Raw genomic sequence first — 12,101 nt, forward strand, 5'->3', positions numbered from 1 at the left:
AGTGAATTCGAAAATCGTTGCTTCAATCTCAAATGCTGCTTGCATCAACTTAAGTAGTTTTTCACACACTCATTTTTCACAATAAATTCATGAGTTTCCTGGTTAGAAGACGTATGTATATTTGAGCATTTCATTCGTTTACTCGGTCTTAAAACCGGGATACATCACATTCTCTTTTCGGTTTCTTCTTATAGCTCTCATGAAGCACAGATGGTATATATGATGGATAATTTTCAATATTATTTGGCTTTCCTCCAACAAAATGTTCACTGCAAATGACGGAGCATTTGGTGGGTTCCGATGGAGTTCCGTCTGCACTGAAATGCAGGAAAACATTTATTATTATTATTATTATTATTATTATTATTATTATTATTATTATTATTATTATTATTATCATCAATATTCAGCGTAGTCAAGACATGTGCACATGGAAGGACATGAATGTAAACATATGAACCTGCTGCAATGCATAATTGAAATGAAATGTACTATTTCAAAGTGTACTTAAATGAACATGCTCTTGACTTGGCATACCTGGTATGTTTGAAATGTGTGATTTTCGTCACAAATGAAATAAGGTAGCCTACTGTACTTACTTTATCCTTCCCACAGCCGAAATCCACTTCCTGCATCTGCCCGATTCCTATGGACGACCAGGAAATGTGTGAAATGTAATTCCTTTTCCATGCGTGTTTCTTTGTGTGTTGTGGCAGTTCACTGCACAACAGTTTTTATTTGATTTATGCATTTTGATACACTACTACTACTACCACAATTTCACACCCACAGTTACACAGCCTGGTCTGACCGCTCAAGATAAGATCACCAAAATGTTACCGATTTCTTCCGTTAGAGGCACTAAGAGTGGCCGTGCACGCTCCCTATAGTCTAGGAATAAATAATTTTTTATTCACGCTGGATGAAATGGTAGTTTAGGGGCAGGTGCCTAAAATTTAATTTTTAAAATATCTGTATTAATGGTCCTATCGAAAAGCATTACATATCATAACAAAAGGTCTTATCATTTATATCTTATACCTACAATTTTACTATACCAACTATGATAATAGAATAGTAAATTTAGACTTTTGTTAGTTTGTCCTTATCAATGTCAAGCATTATTAACATGGAAATATTGTTTAATCATGTTAACTGGCGATGGTTTTTGTCATGATTGTCTTAAGGTGTAAAACTGCGTAGTCATTGGTTCGTATTGACAAAGAACAATGTGAAGATGATTATAAAAAATGAGAAATCATAAAGGAACGGTCACTTGAAGAATAAAACAAGAGGGAGTTGTGCCTTTACATGAGATGCTTTAATATGCCCGAGTTTGAAGGACACTAAAAGTGAAGGCCTACAATATCAAAAGCTCATTATACTGAACAACAATAATTATATTAACCATTGTTGTGATGTGATTTGTCTCTTCTGCTGCCACTCATCTCCGATAGATGGGATTACTGCTGCATCCCGAGTAAAACAGCATGGCTGAATATTGGCGGAAAGTAGCTAGGGAGTTGGATAACTGTGCATATTCTATATGATTGTCCTATCAACGACGGGTACCGCAGGTAATAATATTAATAATAACAGACGTGCCAAATCCCCCAATTTAAGCGGAAAACTCCCCATCTTTGGTCCTTCCTCCCTCCCTCCTGATTGCAGAGACTTATCTCCTGATAATGAGAACAGATTTAGTATTCCTGTGTTTTTTGAAAATCCTATGTCTGAAGGATAAATGTTTATAAACCTATGGTTGAACTGACTATACCTGAAAGAAAGTAGTTAAAAATGCTATTGTGAGGTAATTTGGTTAAATATGATCATTAATTAATTATTTATATATTTCTCCATCATGTATTCTTAGAACAAAGACATTTTCTAGTTATCAAGTTTTAACCAAAATAGACATAGGTAAGTTCTTAACTAGTTCTAAGACGAATTTGGTGCCAGCTGCTACAGTTGTTTCTTGACCTCTTCAGTCTTCTCCTAAAACTGGATGATGTACTATATTCTTCTTCGTCTTCTAGTCATCTCCACGCAGAATGTTGGTGACCATCATGAAGCAATTTTTCCTATTTTGTGTTTCCCGTATAAGAGATACCATATTGTAGATATCGAACCATTGTCGGAGATTCTGTGTCTAGGATAAACTTCACTGTCCATTTCCACATTTCCTTTCTACAGTAGCATGCAAATTAATCTGAACAAGATACAGAAAAGTTTTCTCATAACTAAAGTCATAAAAGCTACTAGAAATCAGTTCAACAATTACAAAAAGTCATGTCTTAATATTTTACGTGACCTCCTTTGTGCTTCAAAACAGCATCAATGCATTTTGGCACAGATTCCATCAATTTCTGAAAATATTATTCATTTCTTCATCATCATGAAACCACACCTTGATAAGCAAACATAACTTATCATGCTTACTTTTGCTAATCTATTAAGTTTTGCAATTCACTGGTCACTCTTCTTTCAAATGGCCTATAAATTTTCAAAGGGGTTGATACTGTAAACCATCCACTTCATAGCTTCTATTGTGCTATATAGCTTATATATAATATATGAAATTTATTAACTTAACTAATATACCCAGGTTGTATCGCAAATCAACTAACCATTCGATGCACAAATAAGTGTTGCACAAACTTTTGAATTCTTGTAATAACATTAAATTTCACCACAAATATCATTAGCCTTAACATACAACTAGCAATTTCCAGTTCAAATACGGTGCTATAAGAAGACAGTTCACATTCTACGCTCCAAGTTATGGGAACAGGAAAAAGATGTGTAAGGTAATAGGAATCATTTGCTGGACTTCTATGCTAGTATGAGATTAGTAGTTATGAATACATTCTTCAAGTACAAGGCTGTTCATTGCTACACATGGGAAGGTAGGGGCACCAGATCCGTAACAGACTAGGTACGTATAGCATAACCGACTTTGAATTCAGGAAATGTGTTAAGAATGTGTGGGGTATTTTAGGGATTTTTTGATGGTATAGACTACTATCTGATCTCCAGTGAACTAAGTATCTCTAGGCCTAGGATAGAGAAAATGAAATCTGTCTGCAGATGAATAAGGGTAGACATTTTTCAGGACGAGGAAATTAGATGGAAATACATGGGTATGATTAGTAAGAAGTTCCAAAGAGTGGACACTAAGCAGGTTCAGGGTATAGAAAGAGAATGGGTGGCATAAGGGATGCTGTAGTAGAAAAAGCAAGGGAATGCCTAGGAACAACTGTGTGTAAAGATGGGAAAAAGCAAACATCTTGGTGGAATGATCACGAACAGCTTGTAAACATAAAAAGGAGATGTATCAGGAACGGCCCCAAACAAGGACTGATGCAGACAGGGAATTGTACGTAGATGAAATAAACAGAGCGAAACAAATAGTTGTTGAATCCAAGAAGAAGTCGTGGGAAGATTTTGGTAATAACCTGGAAAGTCTAGGTCAAGCAGAAGGGAAACCTTTCTGGACAGTAACAAAGAATCTTAGAAAGGGAGAGAAAAAGGAAATGAATAGTGTTTTGATTAAATCAGGTGAACTTATAACAGATTGTCCCCCATAAGTCCAACCCCTCGTCCACGTCGTGGGGGACGGGCAACGGTACGAAGTAGGGGATAGCCTGTAAGGGTGAAGTACAGCGGGGACCTTGTGTGCCCCAGGACCGCTACGGTAGCTATGAAGGCCTTACAGGAACCCTGAAAAGTAAAGGCTAACGGGGCTCTGGTGAAGTCCTTAACGGCAACTGAGGCGGAGAAGGAGACCTTTGGTACGTCGTATAGGTGGTCACACTTTGAATCCCAGTTAATATGCATGGGATTTAAAACAATGAAAAGTCTCATCTCTGAGGTTTGGATTTCATTTAAAACTGGAAGTCCAGTGGCTATGATCACAATATCAGCAGTAAGATAAAATTACAGGCTTTCTTACTTTTTTAAATTCTAGGACTTGTACTAACAGTCCTTTCCACTATTAGTAGAGTAAGGTGACCTAAGCATGATACAAAATCACAAAATTTGATATTATTCTGGAGCCAAAATGAATGATCTTATTAAGAGAAAGCTTTAGTTAGGTAATATAAGCTACTTACCCATTAGATCATATTTAATTATTCTAGGGCTTTTAGTGCCTGGAGTGTTCGAGGACTTGTTCAGCTCTCCTGGTGCAGGTATATTTGACTCCCATGGGCGACTTGCGGTTCTGGATGTAAGATTATTATAATGAGATAGGACCTGGTGAGACCCGGTGTTGGCACGTAGCCTACTCCTGTCGAATAACACCAAGGGGTCTGCTCAAAGCTTTACGGCCCCAACCGACGGACGAATCACCATCAACAGCATCATATGCCCTCGCTCCACATGAACACTGCGGAGAGGTTTGGAATTGAACCCAGGCTTTTGGCACGCTGTCTAGTGAGTAGATATTGTATACCACCTCTCCTACACCACTGGCCAGCATTCTGATGGTGAATTTTTTCGAAAACTGGGCTTAAACCAGCTAATCACTGTGTTCAGACCATATAGACTTGATGCCAGACCACCAGGTGCGCTGCTATTATTATTCACAGCAATCATTTAGCACAGAAAAGTAAAAATGGTGTGTGCTAAAAATAATGCTTTTCTTAAAGATGATGCATATGGGATTTCCATATAAATATTATAGGCAGAAAAATGGTGCCAAGAATGAGACAGGTTCCAAGAAATGATACACTTTTGTAACATAAATTTTTATGTGGCTTTATTTTCAGGACATTTATGTACCTTAAAATTATGGAAGAAAAATTCCTCCTTTCTCTTCTCTTTTTTAACATAAAATAATTTGGATAAACCTTATTTTGTAGTGAAAACCAGGCATATATTTGTTGGTAAGTTTTGGCTGACCCATTTTTAGAGCTCCTTACCCTATTGAATGTATTGCTCTGGTTTTTTCTTCATTTGGGGTCAGTAAGTTGATCAACAAATTCACTTCCTTCTTGTAGAATACTGTCTTTCAGGTAACGAATATTTAAGAATAAACTTAAATATTGTATTTGAGCGGTCCTCCTATTCAATACCGGGCACATTATCAGCTAGAATAATTCACACAGAAATTGAGAGATGATATGCAGGGCAGCAAGAAATTATTATATGGTATCTTAAGAAACAAAAAGAGAGATCAAGTAAACACCAGATTTGTGAAGGATGAAGGTGGCATAATATTAACAAAGCCAGAAGAAATAAGAAATAAGGTGGAGAGAGTATTTTTAGAAGTTGCTGAACAGGAGAACTAATGACAGTCATTCAGTGGACCACCAGGAAAGCATTTAGTTGATGAAGAAATGGATAAAGAAATTACACTGAATGAAATTGAAATGGCAGCAAGAAAGACGAATAATGGAAAAATTACTGGAATAGATGAAATTTCAGTGGAGATAATAAAGGCAGCTGTAGGTGTAGGCCTGCAGTGGACGTATCGAGTTGTCAGGATTGTCTGGGAGAATAAGGAGGTCCCTGAAGATTGGTAAAAAAAGGATAATCATCCCAATTTTTAAGAAGGGCGATAAGAAAGTATTGAAGAAGTATAGGGGAATTACTCTGATATCCCATGTTGCTAAGATAATGGAGAGGATACTGGAAAGTAGGATAAGGTTGAGGGTTGAAAATCAGATACAGGAAAATCAGTTTGGTTTCCGAAGTGGAAGGTCAACAATATAGCCCATTTTCGTTATGAGACAACTAATGGAGTATGGAAATGATACGGTGATGGCATTCATTGACATTGAAAAGGCATATGACAGTGTCCCCAGGACTGAAGTTTGGGACAGTCCGGGGCAAAAAGGAATTGGACAGAAATTAATAAAAATGATCATGGCAGTGTACAAAAATGTTGTAGTTGCATGCAAACACAAGTTGGCAGGACAAGTTGGTTCAAAATCACTAGTGGGCTGAGACAGGGAAGTGTTCAATCGCCAATCCTGTTTACAATAGTAACAGATAACATCATGAGAACAGCAAAAGCAGTATTTGGAGGAAGAGAAATGAACATGTTGTTATTTGCAGATGATATTGTGATTTGGAGAGAAGAGGACATGAATGTTTCAGGACAGTTGGATGTAGTGAATGGGAAGATCGAAGAAAGTGGATTGAAAATAAGTGTAGAAAAGAGTAAAACTCTTGTTATGACTAGAGGGGAGAAAGAAGGGAAAGGTCAGATTAGACTTGCAGACAAGCTCCTAGAAGTAGTGGAGACGTTCAAATACCTGGGGAGTGAATTAATGGAATGCTTGACTGGATGCTGAAATTAGTAGGAGGATTCAAGCTGGAAGTGATTTCTATCATAGTGTAGGGGACAAAGTTATGGGACAAAGATGTGCCAGTGGAAGCAAAGGAAACTATGTGCAAGGTGTATTACGTACCCATAACAACTTACGGAGCAGGAACTTGGACAGTGACAAAGAAGGATGAGAGTTGAATACAGGCAGCCAAAATGAAGTTCTTGAGGAGTGTGATACAGAAGAGTAGAAGAGACAAAATAAGGAATGAGAAAATCCGGGAAGAAATTTGAGTAGAAAAAATGAATGATAGAATAGAGAAGAGCCGATTAAGATGGTTTGGGCACGTAAAGTGAATGAGTGATGAAAGAATGCCAAAAAAGGTGATGGAAATGCAAATGCAAGGAAGGAGAGGCCATGGACGACCACGATTGAGATGGGAGGACACAATCCAGTGCAGTATTAGAGAAAGAAACCTGGAGAGGAACCATATTTGCACCTACCTGGCTACAGCTGGATAATGGGAAATGATGATGATGACTAGGATACATATTTTAAATATAAAATGCGTGTATTGTGTGATTGGAATTTATCTGTAAATTTTTAGTAGCGTTACAGAATTTGATAGAGTTCTTTATACCGAGCTCGATAGCTGCAGTCGCTTAAGTGCGGCCAGTATCCAGTATTCGGGAGATAGTAGGTTCGAACCCCACTGTCGGCAGCCCTGAAAATGGTTTTCCGTGGTTTCCCATTTTCACACCAGGCAAATGCTGGGGCTGTACCCTAATTAAGGCCACGGCCGCTTCCTTCCCACTCCTAGCCCTTTCCTGTCCCATCGTCGCCATAAGACCTATCTGTGTCGGTGCGATGTAAAACAATTAGAAAAAAAAAAAAAAAAAAGAGTTCTTTATAGATTTATTGTTGTCAAATTTGAAATGTGTTCTAAGAAATTTGTGAACATATTGTGACACTTTATAAGTTGGACTAGTCTTGTAATTCATTATAGGTCTGATGGGTATCCCTGGTTTATGTATTTTTGGCATCATTCTAGCAGTAGGAAGTCTTGGGTTCATATTGAACAGCCTTTTAGTTTCCTGTTCATTCATTCAAAATATGTTGTTTTTCAAAATTAGTTTCAATTTTTTGTGGAGTCCATTAGTGGGATCTTTGTTAACTATTGAAAACTGCTTTCTGAGAAGAATTATTCTGTTCTGGATAGGCAGACCGCTTAAATACAGTATTTAAGTTTATTCTTTGCTTTACGGAAGGGAAAGCTGGGTGGACTCAGGATATCTTATGAATAAGTTAGAAGCAACAGACTTGAAAGTAGTGAATATGATTGCTGGTACAAACAGGTGGGAACAATGGCAGGAGGGTACTCAGAATGAGGAGATAAAGGCTAAGTTAGGAATGAACTCGATGGATGAAGCTGTGTGCTTAAACTGGCTTCAGTGGTGGGATCATGTAAGGCGAATGGAGGAGGATAGGTTACCTAGGAGAATAATGGACTCAGTTATGGAGGGTAAGAGAAGTAGAGGGATACCAAGACAACGATGGTTAGACTCAGTTTCTAACGATTTAAAGATAAGAGGTATAGAACTAAATGAGGCCACAGCACTAGTTGCAAATAGAGGATTGTGTCAATGTTAAGTAAATTCACAGAGGCTTGCAGACTAAATGCTGAAAGGCATAACAGTCTGTAATGTTAATGTATGTATGTATGTAAAAATATTCAGTACTTGATTTTATAGTCAGTATGGGTTTTTATAAAAAATGAACCTGTTAAAGCTTGTTGCATGTAGTATACTATCATTACTGATGATCAGCTTTGTTTTCTCACTGTATTGTCATCCTGGAGAAATCACTTCCACGTGGACATGTAAGATGAGATCTTATTACGGGGTTGGGGCGTAAGTCACAGCAACTGTTTTCTTTTGCATGAATGCAGGATCTACCAGATACATGGAGATATACAATGGGAGTAGGGAGCATGAGGTGTTCTGGAATGTATGAATAATGCCGAGTAGGTTTACTGGCTGGAGGACATAATGCGAGGTTTATTCTCAGAGAGTACAGTAATGCCTATTGCTCACGGTAAAATGTTTAATAAAATTTGTTGTACAATTAATTTTATAAAAATTTGGTGAAAACAAGTTGTGTTGCTTACAGTAAAATTATTTTATAAAATCCATGGAAGCATCAGGATGGCCATCCATGAACTCACTTCTGAACTAAGATGTGTATGTTCTGCCATCTATCGATAAACTTTTTAATCAAGAATCAGCTGTTCAACTTACAGTGTGTTTGAGAGTATGGTTCCAACAAACAAAGCAAAATTTGCTGCTTTAGCTGCAATCATATGTTGTACAATGGTAAAAAGGAAGGAAAGAAATGCCAGGAAAAGCTAGACTCGGGATTGGATCAAAAGAAAAGAAGAAGGTAGAGGATTGTTGTCCTTAGTCGAAAATTCGTTGACGTTAGAAGACCAGCATTCATATAGGAATTCGGCGATTGTGTTTTCTGCCTGTCTTCTTGCATTTCTGTTATGGTAAAGTGGCGTTTTAACTTAGTACAAATAAGGATATTTCTAGTATTCGTCCAGTAAAACACTAACAGCTTCCTTAGTCCACCCGGATCCTGCCATTTTAGAAAGAAGTGCTTTTTTACAATCCGAGCTTCACAATCTTCTCATGACATAGTGCCAGCATCATTGTGATGTCAGCTTCGCTGATTGGTTCGTTTCATAAAATTAATTTTAAGGAATAGAACATGTCCTATTTTACGAAAAGTTTTATCAAAGGTTTCATAAAACTTGAATTCGACTGTGAGCAACAGAAATTTTATAAAATCAAGTTATTGTACAAGAAATTTGACAGAAAATGTTACCGTGAGCAACAGGCATAACCTTTAAGTAAACCCTCAAAGTAGTCCTCTAGATTGTCCACAACGCATTGCCGATGAGGTCTTCCGGGCTGTTTCATGTTGCCACTTGCTTCACGTCTGTGCTGAAATGCTGCTGCCCATCTTGTAGCAGTTTGGTATGGAAGGGCATTATTCTCCATAGGTTCCATAAGCTCTCTATGATATTCTTTGGCATTGCGAGTCTGGCGAATAGCTAGTTTGATGTATGACCGCTGTTCTTGCCTTGCCTCATCCATTCTGCACAGAGCCTAACTCACTGCTGCAGTCCCATCACCCTTGTGTGTGTTACCTATTCAGTGCACTGCCACCTTATGCTGTGTCCATGTACTATGGGTGTCATGCTTTGCAGGACATGACCATTGTATGGTAGCATATTGCAAATGTGAGAGAAAAAAATAGTTGCATGACTTACACCCCAACCCTCGTACGTTACAGAACTAAGCAATTACAACCATGAGTTTTATTCACATAGTATAAATATCTTAGAACATGATCTTAGTGTAATTGTAAAAGTCGATGTTTTACTTTCTCAGTTCTGATGCACATGTTGTAAACTATTGAAGGTACAACCAGGTGAAGAAAAACAGTTTGAGATTTTCTGGACACGTAACTACTATATCTCTGGAAACTATGACAATCTGTCAGACTTTGAGCTCTTGAATAAGAAGATTTGTGAACTTGAAACTAACTCACTTGCCAATCGTCTGTTCTATCTTGCTCTGCCTGAAGTCGTTTATAAGGATGCAGCGACAAACATTCATGAGGCCTGCATGTCTAAGAAGTAAGTTAATTCAAATATTATTTCAAATTTTAATGAATTCTAATCAATTTTTATGTCATTTGTTTTGGTAGCAGCTATAGGAGTGCTTAAATATTTTAAAATTACATTTATTATTTAATTTTACAAAAATTCATGGTTTCTTATATGTGAGGCTGTCTTATATTTAGGCCAATATGGTATGCATGGTTTAAATATTAGGTTAGTCGAAGCCAGTTTGCTAACTTGCTGTTTTGTTCGAGCTTGGCGATCTGTGCTCCACGTGACTGGTATTAACAGGCACAATAGTCACAAAGTAAGTTGACAGCGCTTTGTTTGCCTTTAACAGTGATATTAAGTGCTAGTCTTCTGATTCCATTATATCTGGTTCCTGTTCCTATTATGATAGATGAGTCTTCCTGTCTTGCATCTCTGTGATCTTCATTTTAAAGTTCAGTATAGTATTCCTTCCATCATCCCATTTTTAACTCTATTTCACAAACTGTAATAATAATAATAATAATAATAATAATAATAATAATAATAATAATAATAATAATAATAATAATAATAATAATAATAATAATGTTATTTGTTTTATGTCCCACTAACTTCTCTTTTACGGTTTACGGAGACGCCGAGGTGCCGGAATTTAGTCCCGCGGGAGTTCTTTTACTTGCCAGTAAATCTACCGACACGAGGCTGACGTATTTGAGCACCTTCAAATACCACCGGACTGAGCCAGGATCAAACCTGCCAAGTTGGGGTCAGAAGGCCAGCGCCTTAACCGTCTGAGCCACTCAGCCCGGCACAAACTATATTACCGTGTTTGTCCTCAATTGGCATGCTCTTTGGTTTGAATTTTCATGTAATAGTTTAAATTTTCTTAGAGGTCATGCATTTCATTATTGTTGTGATGTACTTCTATTTCCCCACAGATCTCCTTAATACTATTATTCTTATCTTGATGACATTTTGGTTACTTTGGTTTCTTCTGTATGCAGTCTGTTATGTTTCTTAGTTCTCTCCTTTTTTTTTCACAAATTTTACAGGGTTATCCAATGTTTGTGTGTACTGGCATTAGTACAAACATCAGTTGCCATTCCATCAGTTGCTCCTTTTATGACCTGTCTTAGTTTTTCCCATTCTTATGAGTCTCGGCATTGCTTCCACTTACTTGTGCCAGGTTCCTCACTTTCATCTATCCTATCCGACCTCCCTTGGTGGTCAACTCTTGTTCTTTTCTGAGCCCAACGCTATTAGAGCATTTGAGGGCAGGGAGTCTTTCATTTTCATGCCTTTCGTGGCCCTTGTCTTTCTTTGCCGATATCTTCATTTTTTGAAGTGTCGGATGCCTTCCTCTTTTCCTCTCTGATTAGTGTTCCTCCTAAAACAATTATTACCAAGCTCGATAGCTGCAGTCGCTTAAGTGCGGCCAGTATCCATCATTCGGGACATAGTGGGTTTCAGTCTTACTGTCGGCAGCCCTGAAGATCGTTTTCTGTGGTTTCCCCATTTTCACACCAGGCAAATGCTGGGAATGTACCTTAAACAAGGCCACGGCCACTTCCTCCCCACTCCTAGCCCCTTCCTGTCCTATCATATCCATAAGACTTATCTGTATCAGTGTGACATAAAGCAAAATTGTAAAAATAAAAAATAAAAAATAAATCACCACCATGGAAAAGTTAAATGATTGTGACATTTGCTAAACATACCTCTATGATCTTTTAAAAACTATTTAAAATAGTTTGTGTTGGGTCCACCTTGCCAATACACTTTATTATAATTCAAAATTATTTATTCATTCATAAATGTTTCAGGAACATTATGCATTCCCTTCATCAGTGAAGTCCAATAGATTTAGACAAGTCAATACAGGATCAAATCAAATACCTATTATGGTTAAGTTTATGTACCTCTATGACGCGAAGAAAAATGTTTCTCAATGTGGTGGTCTTGTGGCTATGGTAAATTCAATTTTGAAAGGATACTGAGAAACCAGGTCCTTTTTATTGATGAAGGAAGAAAATTGTGGTTAGAAACATAATGCCCGTTGCTCACGGTAATATTTCCCTCTCAAATTTATTGTGTTATTATTAACTTTATTGGTCACATTGGAGTACTTGAGTCTTCCATGTACACTTTTT

The 12,101-nt window shown here is 37.5% G+C and overlaps 1 protein-coding gene across 2 annotated transcripts in view; it reads left to right on the forward strand.

Annotated features, from left to right (window-relative positions):
- LOC136879291 (glucose-6-phosphate 1-dehydrogenase) overlaps positions 1-12,101 on the forward strand; it is an 85,238-nt gene that overhangs the window by 8,436 nt on the left and 64,701 nt on the right. For both annotated transcript variants that reach the window (XM_068228871.1, XM_068228872.1), the window contains one exon: positions 9,758-9,975. In XM_068228871.1, coding sequence (XP_068084972.1) covers positions 9,758-9,975 — 218 coding nt within the window. The remainder of the gene's footprint in view (positions 1-9,757; positions 9,976-12,101) is intronic.

Source organism: Anabrus simplex, chromosome 8 (genome assembly GCF_040414725.1).
Source record: "Anabrus simplex isolate iqAnaSimp1 chromosome 8, ASM4041472v1, whole genome shotgun sequence".
NCBI lineage: Eukaryota > Metazoa > Arthropoda > Insecta > Orthoptera > Tettigoniidae > Anabrus > Anabrus simplex.